General features: G+C 34.1%; 1 protein-coding gene across 2 annotated transcripts in view; it reads right to left on the bottom strand.

The window, feature by feature from the left end:
- Fkbp14 (peptidyl-prolyl cis-trans isomerase Fkb14) overlaps positions 1-24467 on the bottom strand; it is a 65022-nt gene that overhangs the window by 1772 nt on the left and 38783 nt on the right. The window contains exons 2-3 of one of the 2 annotated variants that reach the window (XM_071772663.1): positions 3153-3316; positions 381-505 (exon numbers count right to left, since the gene is read on the bottom strand). In XM_071772663.1, the coding sequence (XP_071628764.1) occupies positions 381-505; positions 3153-3316 (289 nt within the window). The remainder of the gene's footprint in view (positions 1-380; positions 506-3152; positions 3317-24467) is intronic. The other variant, XM_071772664.1, reaches the window with a different exon arrangement.

Here is a 24467-nt window from a genome sequence, read left to right as displayed (position 1 = left end):
AAATTCACCGTACCGATTAACTAAAACAGATGCATAGGAAATAGCGTGACTGTAGCGTGTCCACAGAGAGTGGACAGTATAAATAAATTTATATATACAGGTCAATAAAATTATTGTTAAGTTTTTAATTTAATAGAAGATTTAAGTGGATTACGATTATTATTATGCACATTAATACCCTGTAAATTATTCTTGTTTTTAGACTTGTTAATAATATACGACTCTATCTAAAGCGTTTAAAATAAAAATAAATGTCGTTAACATCGTAATTTGGACGGTGCTTATAAAAACAAATAGCTTGTGTAACGAGATGTTTACAGCACTATTTCTCTACGACCAGCACCACAAATGGCCCAAATAAAAACTTAAAGTGATCTTGCCATTGCTCTCACCTCCTCGCGGGACAATTGGTTGTCTTTGTCAGCATCGATTTCCTTAAAGACGTTGGCGGTTGGGGGCGAATCGCTAATATTCATGAGCTCGACTTCAAACGTAAGAGTAGCGCCTGAAATCAACAATAACCTTTCATGTTAATAGCCTGCATAATGTACATAAATTATGGAAATGTAAATACAATAAAAATAAAGAGTTTTCTTAGAACAGATAATTTTTAATTAATAGATATTAAATTTTATATCTTATCAATTAAAGTATTAAATTTATATTGTTAATATAAATGTTGTAAGATTTTTAGTACGGCTTAAGATTAAATAAGCACAAGATTTCGAAGAAGAATTTATCTTCTCAAATGTCTTTTTTCAAACCTTATTTATTCGCTTTGTTAAAATTAAAATTATTTTGTGAAACAAAGGTATTTTTTAATATCTTGGATGATTTAACGCACTGGACAAAAGCATGTTTGATATAAATCTGGATGCGAGAAGATTCCCATTTCGAGAGGTTTATCCATTTTCTGCAAATACTATTAATCTCGATTTGGCAAATACTCGTAAATCATTTTTAGAACTCATCGATCTGCTGTCAGGCACAAAGCTTTTTACGCGTTTTGGCGGATGTATGTGAAGAATATATAGACTATATATGTACACAGAGTAAAGTGACAAATCGACAAGTGTATCTATATGCACAAAGACATAATAAAAAAGCGTAATAATACAAGTTTTAATTCACAGTTTAGTCTAATTATAAAAACAATAGAGATAGAAAAGAAAAAAAATAATTTAAAAAATTGCTAAGAATTTATAAAAAAGAAAATTTAATTGTAATTAAATGGTTATTGTACAAATTTACATACTATAAATATCTTCCTCTGCATTATCTTGTTATTTCTCTTTGAAGTAGCCCTTTAATGTAATTAATGTTAGCATTGCTTAAAATGTTTTCTTGTCGTATTGTGGACAACTTAATTTTTTCGTGGAAATATAGTTCGTTTATTTTAAAATATTATTTTCCCCTCCTTCCTGCCTATAATAAAAAGTATATCATACCTTTTACACAGCATTCTATTATATAATTTTTCTACCAAAGTTCTACCAAGTTCTGGTAATTATAATAATGATACAATGCAACTTGTCACTGTGAAGTTTTCGGTATTTAAAAATACTAATTGTGTAGCAAAAAAAAACCTAAAATACATTGTTAAATTTAGAATTGAACAAACGTATAATTAATCATACGTACACTACACACACAGACACCTAGGCACGGCCAAACGTTAATAATAATACACACAGAAATTCGATCGCCAATAATGGTGTCTATAGATGTCCGAAATAACAATGACCAGCAAATTCGGCAGGGGAAGGGGCTAACGAAGTGTTCGGCGCGGTAGAGAATGCATACGCGCGCTCGGCACGTCCAGCCATTAATTATGGATGGTCCCGTCGCGATTAAGCTGGCCCTAATGAAATATGGCGCTTAATTATTCACTACTTAAACGAGTGAAATTAATACGGCGAATAATAATGCGCCGCTCGGTGTAACCGGCCACTGTCGCCGTGGAAATTGAACGTGAGAAATGGAGAGGGATGATGGGAATATTCCAATCCTCGCGTTTCCCTCTAGTCTTCTTTATCATCGTATTCTATGAGGAAGGACATTTCGATGGCAATAATTCGCCAAACGCGCGTAAATTCGTGCTTGACATACATGTATATAATGAGCTACTGCATAACAAACGTGAGGCATAGCAAATGTGATTGTAGAATTGATTATACAATTGCAATTGTATATTTGTATTGCTAATTACAGCACTTATGTACATTGATTTTTTTCTGCTTTTTATGCAAATACATTTTTTATATATAAATAAATATATTTAGTTATCAATTAAATATTATTATATACTTCAATGTTTCTACGATGAAAATTAGTCGAAAAAGTGATTATTCAGTGATTTTCAATGAAATCGTCATAATTACAGATTCGCGAGACTATCATAATTTAATCAGTTGAAGTACGCATCGATTTTAAATAAACCCGTGGAGAAATCATGTAATTAAAAAATAATTAAAAAATAAACAGAGAGGCTAGAGCGTAACAAGCGATTTACTCGCGCGCGAGGGCCCTGCGAAAAAGGCAAATCGTTTATCATTTGTTGATCCCGCCGTTGCCGAAAGCCAGGGAACGATGCTCAATTTAATGGTTGATGCTTTATTGGATTTCCGTGCAATTGCATTTTTGACTTCGATTCTGCTACTAACGACTACCCTTGTATCGACCTGTCGGTACTGTCCATTTCCCCTTTCTCTCCACCGGCTCCACGCTAATCCTTTCGCGCGCGTAAAAATGGTCTCACGTGTAATTTAAAAAATGCTCACGTCAGCGTGACGCCATTTAATCGCGACGTACACTATTGAAGTCCAGTTGATTGTCGAATATACACCTATTGGGGCGTGTTTCGATTGACAGAAGAACTTGGGAACAATTAGAGAAACACTGGCTCGCGAGCGTATAGAAGAGTGGTAAAATTATAGTATCTATTATTAATTTATATATACCCTATATATGTAGAATTATATATAGGATAAGCATATTATATATAAGATTAAGCGATATAATTTTGTAGATACGCAAACCTCTCAATGCAAATATATTACATATAAATATCAAATTATTAAATATAAACATGTTTAATATAAATATTAAACATGAAGTAAATTTAGAAATAATGAGAAAAGATGTCATCGTACCACCAGGAATAACATTTCCAGCACCCTTTTCGCCGTATCCAAGCTCAGGTGGTATCGTCAGTCTCCTCCTCTCGCCTACGCACATATCCAGAAGACCTTGATCCCATCCTTTAATAACTTGTCCTACACCAAGCTGAAAGGTGAACGGTTGATCTCTATCCAAACTGCAACAAGAAAAGAGAACGATTTTATTTAAAATTATATTATATAAAATATCAAATTGAAACATATTTCTTTAAGTACCTAAATGGATTCTTTTATATCTCAAGATACAAGATACAAGAGATACGAAGATATATTGCTTATTAAATGATTGATTGTGTGTGTGTGTTTTCAGAAAAGCTTTGAACAAGTGTTACTTTTATTCATAACACTTTTTCTTAAATCGCGATGCATTGGCATAGAACGTACAGTTTGAGAAAATTGAATAGTAATAGAATATGTGAGCAAATTTTTGTTCTACAATAGAAATATTTTGTCTGTATGTATGTGGTTACAAATTATTATGCCTACTTTAAAAAATACTATGAATTCTTTCTTTTTCAATTACAACGGAACATACTCAGTCTTTAAATTATTCGCATTACATCGCGTCAACTACAGTAAACTTCCTCGTTTCAAAGCGAGGCACCAAAACGTTTGTTGTAACGAGTTTCGCGACGATTTATTCATGTCGAGAGTTAAAGGCGACACGGTGGCGTAAGGAGAGGAGCGACTAATTGGAAAACGCGCGGAACAATCAAGTCCCATTTCGCTGCACCGCGAACTTTTGCCAAGAATTCACTATTGTGCTAACGCCGCGAATGCAGTTCGCATGACTATGTTCGATATTTCGCGCTAAGTCTAAAGGATTAGATCGTTACTGGAAATGTCAATTTGTCGGTTTGGAAAACGTAGAGAGAAGGAGTGAAAAATAAAGAGATAAAAAATAGAGAGAAAGAGAGATTCTGCAATAATTTTTAATGCGAAAACTGACGGTTTCTTATTATGTCAGGAGAATTATGCATAATACAAGTAAAGGCTGAGCACGTTCTGTAGTTCTGTTGTACTTGCAAAAGGAAGAAGTCATAGTATTTTTTAAAGCATGCATAATATGACATGCAAACACATACACAGAACAAAATATTTCTATTGTATAAAGAAAATTTTTTCACATACTTTAATTTACTAATCTATTTATATTGCGCGCGGTAACTATTTAGGCAAAACCGACGCTGCGCGTCATTCCCTGGGTCTCGTTCAAGGCATCTTGACATAGACGGTTATGATTAAGGCACGAGGTCGGCGCACATACGAGCTGAAATTAACATGCGACACATACAACCAAATGCAGTCATATGGAAAGCCTTTGTGCACGAATATAAATCGAATGAAATGATGTAAAAATACAGTGTGATAAAATTTGACTTAAGAATTGAAAATATGCGAATAGATAAGTTATGAAACTTCAGAGGAAAAAACAAGAAGTAAAGAAGGAATATAAAGTTGGATAGTTAAAGTGACTTCATATGCAATATAGACAATCTACGCGTATATAAAAAGTTTCTGTTATTTATATATCTTTGTATACAATACACCATATTTTTACAATATATATATATATATATATTTATATACGATAAATTATATTTCAAATTTTATAGCTTTTCGAGGCCACATGGGATGGCGGCCACCCCAACAAAAGTTCAAGGCCCAATATTTTTAAGATAGGCTTTATGATCAGTGTCTTTCCATCCAAAAATGCCCAGGATCTCTAATTGGATCCTTCTCTCAAAGATCCGCGCAGTAGAAAGGCTGTAAGCCATGTCAGTTATGTTTGGTAAACATTTGAAAATTATTATGAAGGTGGAGACCACCCCAGTATGGGTGTATATTTCTTATCGCGACTAAAAATTACAATATTTTTGTTCCTCGAGCACATTTCGGGTTCTGTACCATACGCATATTTTTTAATAACACCCTTAAAATGTTTCATGAATTTTTACGTACATTAATTGAAATTATGAGACTTTGAATTCGTCTGGAGTGGCGACCGTCCCAGTGTGGCCGGGGCGTATTAAAAAAAGAGGTGTGCTCGGAGGGCTAGAGTATTTAATAGAGAAATGCGATATATGTAAAGAAATTCAGAAAGGATAGGATTTCCCCATTATTTTATGATTTCTCATTTTCTCATCAGAGATGCAATATATTTTTCATGGAATATTTTTAATAGGAAATATACAAATTTTACTTAGTTAAAGGAGATTTTCTGTCTACACACATTTTTATATAATATAATCTTTGTCCACTTGTGCATGTGGTAAAATAAGCTCGTAACTGCGTGGAGATTATATTGAAAAATAAAAGTGTACTGAACATTCCTTTCATTCGTTTTCATTATACGTAATATTCTCGCTTCGGTATAAACATGAAGAATGGAAGAAAGGCATTACATTTTCTGAATAAACTGTAGCTGCAATGTAATGTAACTCTCTTCTTGTGATTCTTTTTTGTGTTTTAAAAATATTCAAGAAGAGGAGTGCAGATTATACTTAAAAATATACGTCACACACATAATCCTACAGAAAGACAAGCCAATAAAGAAGATTTATTTATATTTATTTATAAATTATTTATTATTATTTGTTATTTATATATATTATTATTTATATTTATTATTTATATTTATTATTATTTATTAATATTATTTTAATTAAGTGTCTAAGGCTCAGAAAATTAACAAATCAATTAAAAAAAATAAGGAGCATTTTAGCGTTGAAAAACTTTTATTTATGATAAATTAATCTACAGACATTTCGGTCTGTTACTAATAGACCGTCCTCAGTGTAGAGTTACAAAAAAATTAAGACATAAGACGGTAAAAAATTAAGACATAATACGCGTAATTATAATTACACAGAAAAGTCAAAGAAGTTAAGCCATCATATGCATAAATATAATTACAAGACAGTCAAAGATAAAAAATTTGTAATTAAAACAATTCGTAATTAAGACGCAATACGCATAATTATTGTAATTATATTTATGCATTTTACTTTTTGTAATTATAATTATGCGTATTATATCTTACTCTTTTACCGGTTTTGTAATTCTACACTGAGGATGGTCTAGCAACAAACCGAAACGTCTGTAGATTAATTTATCATAAATACAAGTTTTTCAACGCTAACACCTTGTTGCGGCTCTATGCTCCTTGTTTTCAATTGATTTATTACTTTAATATTAATATTCATTATGATTTCCATTATCTCGAGTTACTGTGGAGATATTTATGAACGATCTTTTTTATTCAGACTTATTCTTGTACTCTTAAACTTGATTTCCGTATGGCTCAATTTCACTTTATCAAGATATACGTTAACTGCGAGTGGGAAAAGCGATATTGAGTATCGTGGGCGCAATATCATCGGGCCGATCATTTTTCCCGCCGTCCTGAGTGCAGATGATATAGTCAATTTTCAGCGTTATTGGTTTTCGGCTACCTTGCTACGAAGTCCCTATCATGAGGGCAGATTACTTTTCCAGTGATTCGCCATATTAATAAATAACGCGCCTTTTCCATGACATTTGTTACTGTAATACGGATTTATTATAATTTTATTAATAATATTGATATTCTTATTTTGCAACACGCAAATCTAGATTTACCAGCTATCCCGTATTTATACAAAAAGCAAAATTTATCTCACTCGATCCCATTCCGATCTAGCCTCTTATTAATATATTTCATGCATATTTATATATATATAGGTTCGTATACATACATGAGGGTACGATCATGACTAGTATTTTTATTTCACGTAGTTTCACATTGACTGTATCAAAAAATATTTTCTGGTTCTCCTATCCCGGATTTGCGATATCGCAGAACAGCACGATAGTTTTTCCAACATGTATAAAAGCGGTACAAGTCTGATGCATTATCGGCTGTTGGACGGTTATACGACATTTTCAAGAGAAAACATCAATATTTTATCACGAGAGTAGCCAATGTCATTTTTCTTGAAAAGACAATACTAATTATTTTTTTATTGTGACACTAATAATTTATCGAGCGAGAGAGAGAGAGAGAGAGAGAGAGAGAGGGAGAGGGAGAGAGAGAGAGAGAGAGAGAGAGAGAGAGAGAGAGAGAGATGTAATTTACAAATTATAATATAATAATATGTAATAATCAAAGATCAATTTTGAGGGAAAATAATGTATAAAGAGTTTAAATACTCTTAAAATATTTAATAAAGCAAAGATGCGGACATCGTAAAATTTTCTTAATTCTAAAACTCACTTTAAAAAACATTGAGATTTATGTATGTACAATATGTATGTATAAACGCTCCAGACTTTATTTGCCGCAAAATTATATAGTTGCTATTTAAAAAAAAATTGTACGATATTCATGACTACTGAATAATTCTAACATGTTAAAATCGATGATAAAATTATGTTATGGCTAATTGTATTTTTTTTCTACATACGGCAGTATATGTATAACACTTTTGCTAGAAATGCTCGAGAGAGTTTTAACGCGCAGAATCCTTTTTTTCTTAAACTTTTCGCTAAATTCTGAAAAGCATGGAAAACACAAATTATAGATATTTTCAGTTCATCAATAAATAATAACTATATAATTGTATTACTGTTCATACCATTAATGCATCCGTATTATTAAAAGTAATGTCAAATTATTCACGTTATACATATTATATGTAGTATTGAGCGTAACTGAAATGCCAATACGAGACATGATCACTGCGCGTTTCGATGTCTTTTGCCCAACTGATTGTTAATATAACGATGTATTGATGATAAAACGTTGAAATTGTATATAGACATAAAAATCAAACATAACTCTCAACAGGCAGAAATATTGCTTATTTAACCGTATCGAGACAGTTTTCATTTCACAACCAATTAAATTGAATGTTACGTATATTGACTATATTTGAATGAGCCAAGGCAATTAAAAACATATTTGACAAAAACAAGTGTTATTCTTCGATAAATGACTCTCGAGAGTCTCGAGCATTTATGAAACTTCTCTCGACAAAAAAGAAATTTAATTATCCCTATATATGTTCAAAAATTAATTTATAAAAGATCTAATTTTGAGCAAAAATATTTCTATAATTGAGAGCACCTTTTTACTTGAGCACACTTTAATAAACTATCAAATATAAAATTATTAGAAAATCTCTATATTTAAACTCCTTAAAATAATATTAAAGCTAAATTTTGCAAGTAAGATATATAATTTTAGGCGTGATAATTCTCGATGCATCTCAATATATATACATTTTCTAATAAGGTAATATGTACCGTAATATACACGTCATCCTGGGTTTATATAATAATTTTATTAACAAAAAGTTAAAATTATCGCTTTACGCGATATTTGTGTCTCTCAGTTAATTGACTGGCGAGACTTCTATAACCATATATTTTAGTATTAAACCAAGATCGTACTTGTCAACATAGATACATCTAGCGACGAGATGGCTATTTCCGATCAATTAGCTATTTCTTGCATTTTATAGGATAATTCAGAGTACATATACGAGATGCAGTTTGGTACGTTCCATGATGGTCCATAAAAAAGCTTCGAGAAGTAAAAGGTGTTTTATGATTGATGTAATATATTCTATTAACGTAGACAAAATAAAATAGTTCGTAATACAAAGCCTTCAAACCGATCACAACTAAATACTCTTTATTGGTGCTAAGTTGTGAGTTAATTATTGGAAAACTAAAAATTTGATCATTTTTATAATTTTTTGTATATGGATAACGCGGGCATAAACATGCGTTTTTTCAATTAACTTTACCGACTTTGACTTAAGTTTTATGCGACACATGGTCCGATAAAGGACCGAAACGTTTCTTATTTTTACTATAATACACTAGAATTTTTAACACTGACACCTTGTTACGGCTCGATGCTCCTTTTTATTCGATTAGTATTTCATCTTCAGGTTTCCGAATACTTCCTGTTAAGTGCTCAACAAGTAGTTAAATAGATGCGATAGGCGGCACATTGGTGTGCCAAGGAAATTACAAATTACGCTGGTACGAATTACATAAGAGATAAGGACGGAGGATAAGAAAACCGAAAAAAGGCCGAGCACGTCTGAGTTCCGGACGTACGGCGAATAGACATTCTCGTGAAATGTCACGAGCGCACAAGGAATAACGCTCGCGAGCGCGAAGAAGAGAAACAAAGAGATCAGGAAGGAAAGAGGAACAAAACGCTAAGAGAAGCGGGCGAAACAATTGCTCTGGGACTTCTGGCCACGGAGAGATAAAAAATTTCGAAGGACCGAATCCCGTTGTCATCCTTCTTCCAACATCTTTGTGCACGCGCTTCGTGAACTCTCTCACTGTGTTCTGCATCGCGGTAAGATATCTTTAAATATTCAAATGATACTCCCGCGGGAGTCGCTTGTACATACGTTAATAAGTATTACGTGAAATAGGCATGTAAACTGTACTAAGAGTAAATGTCAGTAAGCGGGATTAAATGTAATTTAAAAATTAGGACTGTTTTTGATTCAGAAAAATTTTGCGAGCGAACGTTAAAATAATTATTTAATTGTAATTATCAAAGATTACAATTACGCGTGAAAAATACATGATATGTCTATTAAACCTTTATTAAATTTTAATTAATTGTTTATTAATATTTTGGTGCAAGAACTATAAGTAAATTGGATTCCTAGAAGAACTGACAGAAAAAGTGTAAATAAAAAAAGCAGAGAAAGAACGAGGTAACACAAGCAACGGCTGTGACAGAAATAGAAGACAGAATTTTTTTTGTCTGAAACGAAAAGAAGAGGAAAAGACGCGGGCGCGAAAAACTAGTTAGCTTTTCTCCGATGGCATTTGCATATACTTGTTCACAGGTGAAGCGAGGCGTTCTCTGGAAACATAAATCGTGCTATACACGGAGATACCAACGGGGGGATGAAAGAGAAAGTGATAGAGATAGGCAGAGAGGAAAAGGAAAAAGAGAGATGAAGGCAGGGATAGACTAGACCACAAAAAGTCAGAAATAATGTATAGACGTTGAGGGACAAGACTGGCCGGAAGAGAAGATCTCAGGAAAAAGAGGGCCGGGGGCGAAAAGAATCGCTATCAAAGAATATCGCTCCCCTTGCCCCCGCGACGGTTCTCGTTAACATATCAAAGGGCCGCGGGGATATTTAAATTTATTCCTCCCTGGTAGCGCAGCACTTTTGCGCGGTTTTACGTATCGAGACCACGCTATATGCTGGCGCGACGCGTGGCCACGTATATTCACGGAAAATGGAAAAGGAGAGGATCCTCTTTGAGCTTTTCATAAGGTCCGCCCGGACGAAAGCTCGTGAAATCCATTCTTATCCCTGTCTCCGCAATTGCAAAGTGCTTCTCACCGATACCCGACTTCGCCATTGTCCGTCGAATTGATAAAGTGCACGCCAAGAGGGTTTACTTTTTAAGACGGCCAGAGTCCCGATTGTTCTTTGAAATGTCAGTCCGTCTGCAGAGATGATATGTCCGCTATCGTACCATAGTATATATATTTCTTATTAGTTATTATTTCTTAATAACATATTTAATTGCAGCACTGTACACTAAAATTGCAAATATCTTGATATAATATATGTATACATATATCTAAATTTGATCTTTTCTGAATAAAAATGTAGTAAAGTATTATATTTCTTCACAATTTTTTAATGTTCAACGTTAGTTGCTTTAGTAGCGAGTATCATATCACAAAAATACTCAACTAAAGAGCAGAAATATAACTGAGAACGATTTTATTATTTAATCTTATTTAAAAAATAATGAAGAAATTTTTAGATTTATTCTTCTTGTACATTTAAATAAAAAAGCTGTAAAGGAAGATGCATTACAAGGTAATCGCAGATAACTTTTGCTTGAGAGATTACGTGCAATGTCTTATTTATGAGCCATTATTAATTATATTACTTTTAGCGATCACTTATGCGACTTGCCTAAAGTGTCGTCGTTATGTTGGAAGAAACAAGCAACAACGTAAAAATTCATCACACCATTAAGTGTCGACCCTGACTGAGTCTTGGCCTGGATATCCGGACATCCTTTATGCTTCTTGTTTACATCATAAAATGCAATTTACAAAAGATTGTAAATATGTATCAAGTTTCAAGCTATTCATTTATTATTCAAAGAAAAAACACATTAAACCGCTATGTTTTATTTATAAAACACATTTATATTTATTATATACAGTCTCTCTAAATATAATTATAATTTTGCTATCATATGATCTGATATAAATCACAGGAAAAAACATTGCAGAATTTGATAGTTACACAAAATTTCTACGAGAATTTTAATTTTTATAATACTACTTGCATGATAGAAATAAAATAAAATTACAAGACAATGGCTATAACTTTTTTAATTTTAACAACAGAATTTTTTATGAAAAATGTAGCATGTATGTATAAATTTTAGAAGAGATCGTAAAATTTCGCTTCCTGTTGAGAACTATTTTTCACGATGAAAAAGTGGAACAAGATGAAACCAAAATTTGCATATTACACTTCGTCATAGCAGAGGATGGTAAGTAAAATATGCGCAACTTAATTAAGCTTTCAATAACCAAGCTAAAATAATTCGTTCTCGCACACCTGCTACTCATCGCCTCCCTATCTTTTACGACATATTTAATTTATCACTTGATTTGTCCTCTAAAGAAACACAGAAAATTCATTTATAAATTGTTTAGAGCCAGAAAGTCATCGATATTTTTATTGTATTTTAATTTTAGTCAGCAGACTAAAGGAAGTTATTAAAACATGCTTCGGTGCATTTGATACTTGTGACAGAAATATGTCTCTCTCGCGAATAACAGAATGCATTTTACATCCGCGTAGGAATAATACCCAGGTCCATTTATTACAAAGCGCGCATTTCTTTTACGTCCGTACGTTGTAAAAACTTTTTATTGTACCGCTATCAATTTGAACCATCCGCGATATCGATCTATCACGACGTGGGTACAATACAGATCGAGATAATCCACGTTGTCTGTCTCTCTTTCTCTGTCTCTCCATTTCTGAAACGAAGTCTTGCGTATCCATATTTTTCTTCGTTGTTATTTATCGAAGACATTTGCAGAGATACGCACGTGTCTAAAAAATTAATCTCTTTCACTTTTGTGTTAACTAAATTGTTATCTTATTAAAAAGATAACATTAAGAGATATTAGAACACCACAATAACTGGAATTTATTAAGTTAGCAAGAAATATTCCAAAGGATACATTGCACTTTAAAAAATTTGTAATAATTTTTATTTTAGTAATAAATTAAAGCATGCAAGATTTTTTATACAAAGAAATTTCTTTTTTGCGTTAACTGTTTCAAATTGTGTTTATGCCAAATGCGTTAAGAAAAATTTCAATTTTTACCAATTAAAAGATATATATCTCATATTTTAGTTATGTCTAAACTCGATAATTAGATCATTTCAATTTTTAAATTGGACGATGGAATATCCTGCTTGTGATATTTATGAATAGCCATCACAAATCTAAAGGATTAGGAACTGGAAGGTAACAGATTTATTCAGCCTTTCACGTGGCTTCTGGTTGGTCCGCGTAATGCAAGAGAATTTCGCATAAACAACCTGATAAAGCGTCGCCGTCGCGGCGCAATGTTAAATGCAGATTAGCCGCCGTGCTCGGGCGTAACGCGCGAAAAAGTGAAAACGTTGCAGCGAGACGACGCCGGGATCGGCCCCCATCAAGGGCTCGTGGGATAAGTAAGAAAGGGCCATTTTTCAGTGGCGGCGTCTTATCCGGGACACGGCGACACCGTGTAATACCGTGGTGGCGGCTTATATGCATTCATAAGATATTCATAAGACCCCCGGCGCCTCAATTTTCGCGGGCGACAAAGGGCGGCTCGACGACCGTCCTGGTCCTCGAGGATAAAAGATCAGAAATGGATGCGCGGCGACGGCGGCGGCGCGACGATCCTCCCGCTTTCGCGTTCCCCGTCTCGCAAGCTCTCTCTTAAAACGGCCCGAAGTTCCGCAAATTGCGTCACAGGAAATTACTATAAACTTTCGCACAGATTGAAAAAGTTTTTCGAAAAGCGTTCCGATTGTTAAGACGCGACGACGCTCTCACGTTTCCCCGCGTGGCGCGTTGGCGCGGCTGGGAAAACCGCCTCGTTTGAACTTTTATCGCGACTCGTCGCCATCTCCTTATTTTCGCCGTTCGCGCGGCCGCGTAACGACAAAGTTACATCGAATTAAGTGACGCCTTCCGTAAGCTATCAATAAAGTTTCATACTCATTAGAAGACTTTTTTTTCTTTCTTTCGGGAGAATCTTTGTATCGAAATATCGGATGATCCCCTCATCTCGTTTCTCGCCGTGACTTTTTAATTGATTTATTTTTCCCCGTTTTCGTTAAGGGGTGTCTTCGGGACGCGCTGTCACACGACAACGGCATCCCTCGAGATGGCGTAAAATTGTCTCGGCGGTTGAGACGTCTTGTTGCAAAGTTTTCTTTCTCGAAGTTATTATCGCGCGCATAGTATCTCATACAATGTAAAAGTCGTATACCGGGTTAAGATTTGCGGTATTATTCGAAGTTAATCTTCTTATTATGCTATTATACTTCCAGCTCTTCTTCCGCTGCTTCTTAGCAACTTATGAAACGAGAGAAAATTCTGCAAAAGCTTTTTTATAGTCTACTGTCTACTAACTGCAAAGTAATAAGCTTGACATTTTTTTCTTTTTACAGTAATATAAAAATTATACTTATTACGTCGTTTAGTTTACAAGATTTAGATTTATTTATCAAGTTTAAGACCACGTGATTATGTTATAATTTCTGTGTCCATGTTAATCCTAATCTTAATATTTTAATGCGTTCTTAATGATACGATCTCTTTCTCAATCTTTCTATTATTTAAGTGTGTTTAAATTTTAATTATTTTAATAAATTTAATAGATTTATAAATTGTTTTAGACTATATATACCTGTTAATCTATATAAAACGTGTAAAATAAAAATGTTACATATTATTTTATCTGTTTACTTTTTCTCGTTTCTTTCAAATCTTACGGAAAGATAATCTCCATGAATGCCTAATATTCAAATGTTTTAATTTATCATTATATTTTCCCCATAGTTTTTCTCATGTCGTCTATCATCGGTGGAAACTTTGCGTACTTCGGAGCCATTGGTCACTAATCGCGATCTCAAAGGCGTGCTCTGGGAGGAATATTAACAAGTTAAATAGGAGGCGTGTCTTCTTAACGCTCTAGTCGTCGCACCTGCAGTAGTGCAGCAGGGACGATGTCGTACCTTGCTGTAAATTCCGCGCGCTCGTCTGGCGGGGGTGGCTTAATGCAGATTTAGATAGGTTCCTAGCGCGCGCATGCGGCTTTCACATCCCATAGACTTAGGCTAATTAATTTATAGACTGCGCCCTTATCTGTTGCTGGCGCCTACTACATACAGCCACTGCTGCTGGGCTAGTGGGCGTTAGCGAGTTGCCCTAAGTGCGCCGGCAAGGAAACCAGTTACCATAGATCCGCGGCGATAACGCGTTATTCCCTCTTCGCCCACTCGGTCTTCCACCAGACTTCGGCTGAAAGTTAGACGAGAAGGGAGTCGAGACTCGCGCGTCTGGGAATCGCAAATGACTTCCATGCGGTCGGTCCGGTTTGAGCAGCCATCTCGTCTTTACTTGAAATTGCAGATATCCTTACCGAGACAATCCGAGGATGTTCGCGCTATAAACTCTACGCCTGGAGGACAAAAATTGTCTTTTTCTCAAACAAAGCTTGTACGAATAAGTGTAAATATACTATGAAATATACGCGCATATTTTTATTATTTATTATTTTAATAATACTTCGTCAAAAAAGCACTTTATATTATATACTCAGGAAACAGAAATAATCCTTCAAACGCTGAGAAGAGAAGAAATTTTTTCTATCTATCGCCTTACATATCTTCTCTCCCAATTATCGATTTAATTTAAAAGATGTTAATTGCAATCAAAATATCAGTAGCAGTACGCTGTAAATAAACTAACATAAAATTTTTTATTTAAAATAAAATGTTATGGCCAATGAAACGGACATATGGATAAATATCCGTGTATTGATATAACAAATATTTTTTTATTGATATAAAGTATCAAAATAAATGGTATCTTTTCTATGCTTGCGTTATAACATTTTTGCAGGCTCCAATGCGTCGGTCGAATCTCGATCGTCAATTAAAAAAAATAATAATAAAAATGTCATTCGTCGATTCGCGACGCATCGGTGCGTCATCGTGCAAGAATGCTGACGCTGTCGCCGACTATGTGTCGCGAAGCGTAGGTGGTGGAGCTCGTTAGACCAGTCGAGCACCCTGTGAACGCTGTTAATTGCATCGCGCCAGTGAACGTGCACGCACCGATTTAGTTTATCGCTCAGCTTGCCTAGCGCAGCTAGAGACGAGGCCTGCGAAAACGAGACAACGCGCGTCAATGTTGTATGAGTGCGAAACTGTGTACATAGTAGGAAGCAATCAAATTTCCCCGGGAAATCTTTGTGGCGACGTGGCAAAATAGAATTGTGAATAAACTGAGTATTCAGGCAGGCGGTCACGAAAGCTTTTATACGTCGCAGAAAATGCATTATAGTTAGCGACGAAAAGTCGACGGACGGTCACCGTTGGAAATTGGCTTTTTAATTGGCAATGTGTGTCCGGATGTTTTTCATGGAGTTTAGTCTATACCTCGTAGGTCTGTATAGGGACGGAAAAATCGATAGGTAGAAATAGAATATGCGAAATTTTTCAACGACTCAAGCATGAATGTCTCACGCAAAGTTCATTTTTATATTTTCATGAGAATTTATTTAAGTATATAAAATACTTAACTAAAATTTTTATATGTACATTATTTATTATAAAAATATTAAAAAATAAAAGCATGCATTAATCTGTATGTAAGAAAATTTTTATTATATTTGTAATATTTTCGACATCAATGATTGCAACGATTTCATATGGTTCTACAGCGACGGATTTGAATATAGCGTCGAAATAAATTATTTCCCGGCATTCATTACGTTACGTTATTATACGTTCTCGTAATGAAAGTGAATTCGAGTACAGACATAAGATCGCACAACCCGATTTAAGTGTCAGACGGCGGTGATCGTGGCCTCGAAAATAGGATGCAGACAGGTCGTGGCACCGCGGTAGAGGTAACAGTAGATAGCATTGCATATTTCATGCCGCACAGTATGTAACGTGATGCACGTCCCGCATGGGAAATCCTAACGGGGCCGCATGTCCGAGTTCTACGTCGCGCAAACTGGAGTAAAGCTCGTCCATGGAAAACGGTGTCACGGAACCGAGACAAATTCATTTCGTCGTGCGTTGGCACCCTAGGTTCATCCATTTTCTTCCGCGTCAGGATGACAGGGCAGATTCTGTTACATTATGATCGTTTAAGCCGCAATTTATTAAAAATACCAGATTTAAATAACATCTTGCTATAATTTTGTAAGACCGGATAAAAATTCGAGATTCATGTGTCACAATCACATCTCATTATTGCATTAAATGTCTGTGCTAATTTATATGCCAAAATCTATATCATATAATCTTAATCTAATATTAATAAAAATAATCTTATATTCATCTACGTAAACCAAATAAAGTTACTAAAGAGTATAAAGTTATTAAAAAACTATTAAATTCCTACACAAATGATCTAAAACACAATCTTTTTGATAGCAACAGTAAAATAAGTTTCTTTCGCTGCTGCGGAACTGAAGAGTTCACTATTGTTAAATTGACTGGAACGCTTTTGTGAGTCTCCGCGCATTTTTATTCCGGTCTACATCCTTTCATTTTCACCAATCTAATTAGCACTTTCGTGCAGAGTTTTCGTAGATATAAAAAATTAAGGCAGCTCTATATAATTATACTTTGCTGAATTCGACTCAAGATAAGGAAAATATATATAATTCCCGATTTCTGCATTTCTTACTATTCCCATCATTGAAAGTTTAATTAATAGATATCGAATGATCAGGAAATGATTAAAATTTATGTCACACATGTGTCTTAGAACTTTCTCCTAACTGAATTTACTTGGAATTCTTCTAACTGAATATGTTCTTATATGCTTATTAGCTTGAGAGATTCTCGTGCTAATGAAACCTAAGTTCCGGTGAAATTTTCCTGAAAACAGGAAGGCAATCCCACTTCACGAGATCGGAAACATTGTCCGGATGTAGCAGCAGAGATATTCGGTTGTATAAGCGGCATCAGATCAGCGTTGGAAGAGAAGAAGGTAATGGATTTCTGAAAACTTTATCCCTTTAGGGATAAGGACCGAGGCGGACTTTGCGTCCGCCAGGGAATATGAAGTTTCGAATCGCGGAATTAGCGGGTCTCTAATAGGTCTCGCTGAAAGTCTCGCATAAGGCTACCGAAAGTTTTCTGTTCTAATGAACAAAAGAACTTTCCTGTACTTGATCGAACAGCCGAGACTTAAGAAGAGCCTGGGAAAGGACTCCTTGCGAAACCGACCGAAAGTTTTTACGTATCGCGAGCCACAAGCTGACGGGACAAAAATTCAAAATTGTGGTAAAATGTGGTTGTGGGTCTAACTTCCATTTATTATCGCTAAAGCCCTTTAACTTTATCATTATCATATTTGTATCCCGTTAGAAAATGTGTGTATAATAATTAAAGAAAAGAGTAAAATAATAATTTAATCTTTTTGACACTTTATGATATAAGAAATGACTAACGTGTAGATTTGTCAAAAAGATAATAGTTTCTATTATATAAAATTACATTTTAGTCCATACCTACTGTATCTTGAATTTCAATCTGTAAATAATATTGCTATTCCAAATATGAATGTTATATCAATGAATTTTATTTCGAAAAATATGCAAAAGTTTCGCCAAAAATGCTAAAAATGCAAAAAATTTAGATTGCATCATTTATAAATAAATGCGTTTCGTGATATATCACTCCTACTCGTAAAATATAAAGGGGCGATGTGGAGAAGATAGATGAAAAGTTGTCGATGGAAAATGCACGTGTCTATTAAAAAAAAAAAAAATTACGCGAGTCTGCTGTAAAACGAGAAAAATGTCCGCGTGGATGACAATGACAGCGATTGTACGACCGGATGAAAAATCGACTAGATTGTTATTTCACAATGTCGCGGAAGGTATTTTACTAGATAGTAAACGGGTCAAGTCTATTCTAGCTAGCGACTGCTAGTGACAGACTAATTACTGAAAGCATGAGTATTTTTATTGATACAGCCACCGGCGCTGTGTCTGACACATCCGGGTATAGAAGCGGAAAATTAATTTGTATACACAATGGCGCGCGCACTGCACGTTTGTGTAAGATTACCTCCGCATGCGGTTGTGTCCTGTACGTGTAATTTAGTTTACAGTTCACTTTTTCCTTTTGGCCATTCCTGTTCGATTAAATTCAGTTTACTGGAATCTTTTAAATAACCTACAAATTGAACAGAAATACGCTAAACCGATTTTGCAATTAACAAATAAATATTTCTTTTTAAAACGCGTTAAAATATTGTTTTACTGTAGTGGTGCCTTTTGCAATAAAATTCGAAATTATTTGATCGTTATTTAAAAAAAAATCTACAATAAGACTAATATAAGCACATGACTGCACATTTCTACTTCACATTTCAAATTTAAATGTTATATTCGTATATGTTTTCAAATGTTCACGACTCTCGGCGAATATCGCGCTGACTCCGGCGATTTTTTCCGCGCAACGACACAGCGGTGCAATTTTACAAAGCTAACGGAGCGACGCAATTTCAACGTCCGCTGGTCACCATGATTTTCTCCTCCCCGCTCCCTCGTCATTAAATTTATATTTGCCCGAGTTGACCAGGACGAAGAACGAACGGATGGCAAACGACCGCCGTTTTCGCGAGTAAAACGGCGATCCGATGTGGAATCAGTTTGCCTCACGCGGTGGACATTACCGCCTCGCTCGCTCGAGGGCCCCTCTGCGACCGCATAAAACCGCAGAGATTCGCATCACGCGGTCCCACTTGCCTCCGTTATCTCGCGGTGGAAATACTAGGTTTTTTTTAACGGAAGACGCGTGCCATTGATGTGTTAAACACACTTAGGGAGATCGTTATTTTTAATTAATCTGTGTTGTTTACGGATAAGTAAAGTATAAAATACGTTCAACTGCAAAAAGTTAAATAGTATTAAGTAATAAATGTTAATAAATACTTTTACACGAATTACATTATATTAAAAAATTAAAAATAAAAAAGTATAATTTTTTATTAATCCTTTAACGGCCAGTGGGACACATACGTCTCACCTACTTTAAAAAATCATATCTTCCATAAAAATCAACCATAAAAATCACACCAACTTTGTTAAAGTCTCATTTTAAAGAGGAAGGTACGCTTTAAATATAAAAAAATTTGTTTTTACGTTTTAAGGGTAGCTTTTACATGTAGGGGTAGTCTAGAGAGTAGGAAAATTGTGAAAAAAATTTTTTTACATATTTTATACCTGCTAACTTCAATCCACCATGAATCGAGTGTGTTTTGCAAAAAAGTCAGTTGTTAAAGGGTTAAAATAAAGTTTTATATTAATTTCGATTTTTTATCACGTGTATATCGTGCAATTTACAATAAAATTCTAAATTTTATAAAATTATACATATATTATCTTGTGAATAACATAAATTGACATAAATTAATATGTAAAGTAACATTTAAAAAATATATGTTAAAAATATTGTATATATACTCAAATATGTAATTAAAAATATGCAATGTGGTTAAAATTCACCGTGAATACAACAGAGTAGACAAAAAGTCTTGAATTTTTTGTAGAGATTTGCATCGTATGCCTTGGTCTCTGCTTTCTACTATCTCGTGACTAAAATATAATTTTTGATAAGACACGTTTCTACATCGTGCGGCTTGCAAAAGTTAATTCCTTCGTAATCTAAATTCCTTTTTGCATTTAGCGTAATAGACTACTGGTGGGGCAAAGTGGAATTAAAAGATTAGGCGAATTATCTAATATGTGTATGTGTGTATGCATAAATACAAATAATAATATTAATCAGAGAGCATTTTAATTGCAATTTTTAAATATATTAAATAACTTAATGATCAATTGATCAATAAAAGCTTGAAAGGAATATTTCTTTCGAAAAGGGAATAAGTTTTCTAAATTAATTAGATCTGTGGCATCTAATTGTATAGACCTATTATATCTTTAGTAATGTACATTATTTTAGATATCTATATATATAACGTACTATTAACTTTTATGTTTCCTACGGCTGAAAGCGCGCTATCATCAAACCCTATCGGATTTCCTTTCGACGTTGCATCGTACAACCGCATTCATTACAAAGTGCACTGTTGCGAGACATGCCATTGAAAAAGTCAGATAAAAAAACCTCGGTATCGTTGGCCGGTACTTTTTTTTAACGCTAGCACGTAAAGTTTCCATTAGACGCATTATTATTACATTCGACAAAAGTCCACGTTTCCCGTTTGCAGTTTTTCTGGCTCGCGGTATCCAGCCGTCAGTAGACACCGCTATTTATAATCCGGAAAACGACGCCGTTACGCCCTCGCGCGTCCAATGAAAAGTGAAATTTATGCATGCGTGTACGTCGAATACTCCATAACTCGTAATAACGTCGCATGAAAAAAAAACAAGTTTTGTTTTAGAATACCTTTAACCGATGATTTTTATTACATTCGACGATGGCGATCATAAAAGATAGTTGGATTAAAATTTATCGTTGAGAAGATATTAAAGTACTACGAGCTTTACAAGATTGATACGTCATGTTAATAATAATTTTGTGGCTTATTAAAAGTTGCTTTCATCATTTCCTCTGACTATTTTGTTATGAATAAATATATAACTTTTTCCACGTTATTTTTATTGTTGAATAAAAAGAGAGTATAATGTTTGTTGTAATATTTATTATAAAAGATGTATTTTATAAAATAAAACAATAACATTTTATTATTGAATAAATCGACACATTCTGTAGACGTTAATTTAAATAAAAATATTTTTTCAGAATTAAATAAAATGATTAATTGGGGTAACAATTGAACTCATCAAGGAAATCACAAATATGCACCTCAAATGAATATATTATAATAAGCGTGCAAAAATAAAGTGTTATTAGTGATTTGTATTTTAGTTATTTTGCTAAATAAAAATAATTAAGATTATCGCCAAACTCAATCAATAAACATCTTTTTTGGTAATTTAACATTTCTGGTAATTTAAATGAAAGTTCCTCTTTCTCTCTCCCTCTTATAAGATATTTCTATAATATGGCTTAATGCGCTTCTCTATGACTTTTCACATACATATGTCTGGAACAATAGCGAGGCATAATTTAAGCGGGGAAAAATGATATTCCGCAGACGTCATAAGTCAACGTAAACCATGGAGAACGCGGGGCATAATTTCATGCGGTAAATCTGCGACGCTCGTAAATCGCTTTATGGAAACTCCGCCCATCTGCGCACGAAATCTCCACATCCTTAAAGACGCTTCGATATAAATCCTCGGACGATGCAGTCGATTCTCACTGTGACATGCAGCAATAATAAATTCATCATGAAAGAGGAACTGGCAGTCCGTAACCCATATATTACTATATATATACATATATTTATCATTTTTTCTTTCAAATAAACAATTACGTGCACTAAATATATTATATATAAATAAAATAAACGTGGTAAAATTATAGGTACATGTTATCTATTTTTATGTAATCAGCAAATTATTATCGCAATACAAAGTAATAATAGATTGCTCAATTCTTTAGTTTTATAATTGTATTTGTTATTTTCCAGTAATCTTTTTAAAACCATTCGTCGATGATCAAGAAGATTAATTCATTCGCAAACCTGTGAGAATCAGGTTAATAAAATAATCATTTCGCGGGATACCGCGATACCGATCGTAAGATATCACAGCCGAGAAAAGAATTATCCTACAAAGAAGGACAAGGCTTGTTTCTTGCTCATCAGTCTGTAGAACAGTGCAGCTGGCGCATATGAAATTTCCATATTCACGCCCGGGGAAAAGTGGCGTTGCTTCGTTCTCGAAGGGGATAAAGCGAGCGATGGCGAAGCATTTGCAATTCCCGTGAATTCGCGCGGAATATCCTGCGAAGCTAGCATGAGCTAGCAGGCGAGGCGGCGGGTTGCGACTCAACCCTATGAAATCCCGTGTCTCGCTCGAGCATGAGACGCGTGGATGTAAGACAACGGGGGCGCGTAGCGCAGCTGCATCTGCTTGCCTCCACGTTGGCAATAATCGCAGGGAAATCGTTGGTATTCATTCCTCTTTCTCTCTCTCCGTATGTGCGTCGGGAAACGATTAATTTTGCATGCTATGTCTGGCGTATCTTTGGAATTTACCTAGTTCTATAAAGGCAAACATGCTGATTTTCTCTCATCGGGTTAATTGCATCAACATCTGGCAAATATTAGAGACAACAATCAATGTATTATCACATTAGAATTTTAATAATATTAATAGTAATATTAGCTTATTTATTCTTAAATTATCAAACGTTTATATAGATTAAGATAAAAATTAATTTGTGCAATTTCGCGATGAGGGAGATATTAAATCGATAATTAATATATGCATCGATTTTTTTGTATGTATTAACTCAAATAATTTCTTTAAAAAGTAAAAACCTACGTGCTTTATATCAATATTCGCTAAAAACATATAACGAAGCTCATTTTATTAAATAAAATGCCCCACATGTGTGATGGTAATGTATAATAACGAGAGCCCTTAACCCCTCGCTAATGAATCGAAGTTAGCGTTACGCACGTTAAGCGCGTAACAACTTGCATATATTATCTCAGATCATTAGACATCAAAATATCGTTCACGGTTATCTTCATGGAAGTTCAAGTACTTGGGTCTGGAGCCTCATTATACAGTAACCGTATCTTCGTCCGCTGAAATGAGAAATACGTTATCCAAGAGCTCGCGAGGACCGTTAATTAGAACAGGGTAATAAGGGATATTAAGATTTCATACGTCCCCTGGGACACCGAGAGGCTTTGAGAAACGACCCTTAAGTTACTAGCCGGGTTTCTGCGACACTAAGTTGTTCGCTGTTGCATATCTAGCAGATGCGAAGCCATTAAGGTGCCAGGTAATTGTCACTCAAGAAAAGAACAGTCATTTGACGCTGATATACATATAGTCTATATTTATGTAAATATATTCTGACTTTTTTCCTAGTCCATCATAACAGATATAGCCTGAAATTTTATACGCGAACATATATTTTGCACTTTTGATTGACATATTTGATGACATATTTTAAAGTTTTATATTTTAAAATTTTGTTTGTACTTATGTTTTAATAAAGAAAACTTGAAGTTTAAGTAATTGAGACAATAATGTTGGGAGGTATATTTCTTTTTTAATTTTATGTATCACTTTCTTTTTAATTTTCATGAATGTATTATAAACTAAAATAAAATCGAAAATATTTTACGCAAGAACACTTTTATACTATCACTTTTTATACATTTTTAACATGTTTTACATTTCTACCGCTGAAAATATCTGCTATAAGTGTCCCAGTTTTCACAATTAAAAAGTCGAAGTCGATGTGCTTCCGTTAATTAAGTTAAATGAGATTCTGTTAATCAAGTTAAATGTAAATTAGATCAATCAATAGAACGTTCAGTAAATTATCGACGATAGCTACGAGCCGTATTGGCATTTGCATGGAATAATTTTTTAACTGAATAACATTTTTCTATCGGTAATTAAAATATTGTCTCAATTATTTTTTAGCGTGGCTATTATGCTTCAGAAAATCATGACGTATAAAAAAATTCAAGCACGTTATGTAATATTTATTAAACTAACATTTGATGTTACAAAATGAAATATTTATTGCAATATTTAGATATCAATTAAATGTTCCCGTGAACAATAAACAATAAACAATAAACAATAAATATTTGTCTGTTTTCAAAAATACAAAAAATGACAAATATTTTAAATTAAATCAGAGAATACACATATGTAATATTATCAGTCTTCTCTTCTTGATCTATTGGGTATCTATTTTAACTTTATTGCGAGAGAGAAGTCGAAAATATTATAAATATTAACTTAATTTGTGCAACTTGAGGAAAAATGATTTTCTAATGTAATTACTTTGCATAACTTGATAAGTTTAGACAAAACAGACTTATTTCTT

This window comes from Temnothorax longispinosus, chromosome 3 (genome assembly GCF_030848805.1).
Source record: "Temnothorax longispinosus isolate EJ_2023e chromosome 3, Tlon_JGU_v1, whole genome shotgun sequence".
Taxonomy (NCBI): Eukaryota; Metazoa; Arthropoda; class Insecta; order Hymenoptera; family Formicidae; genus Temnothorax; species Temnothorax longispinosus.
The sequence above is the reverse complement of the archived record's forward strand: the minus strand, read 5'-3'. Positions and strand labels throughout refer to the sequence as shown.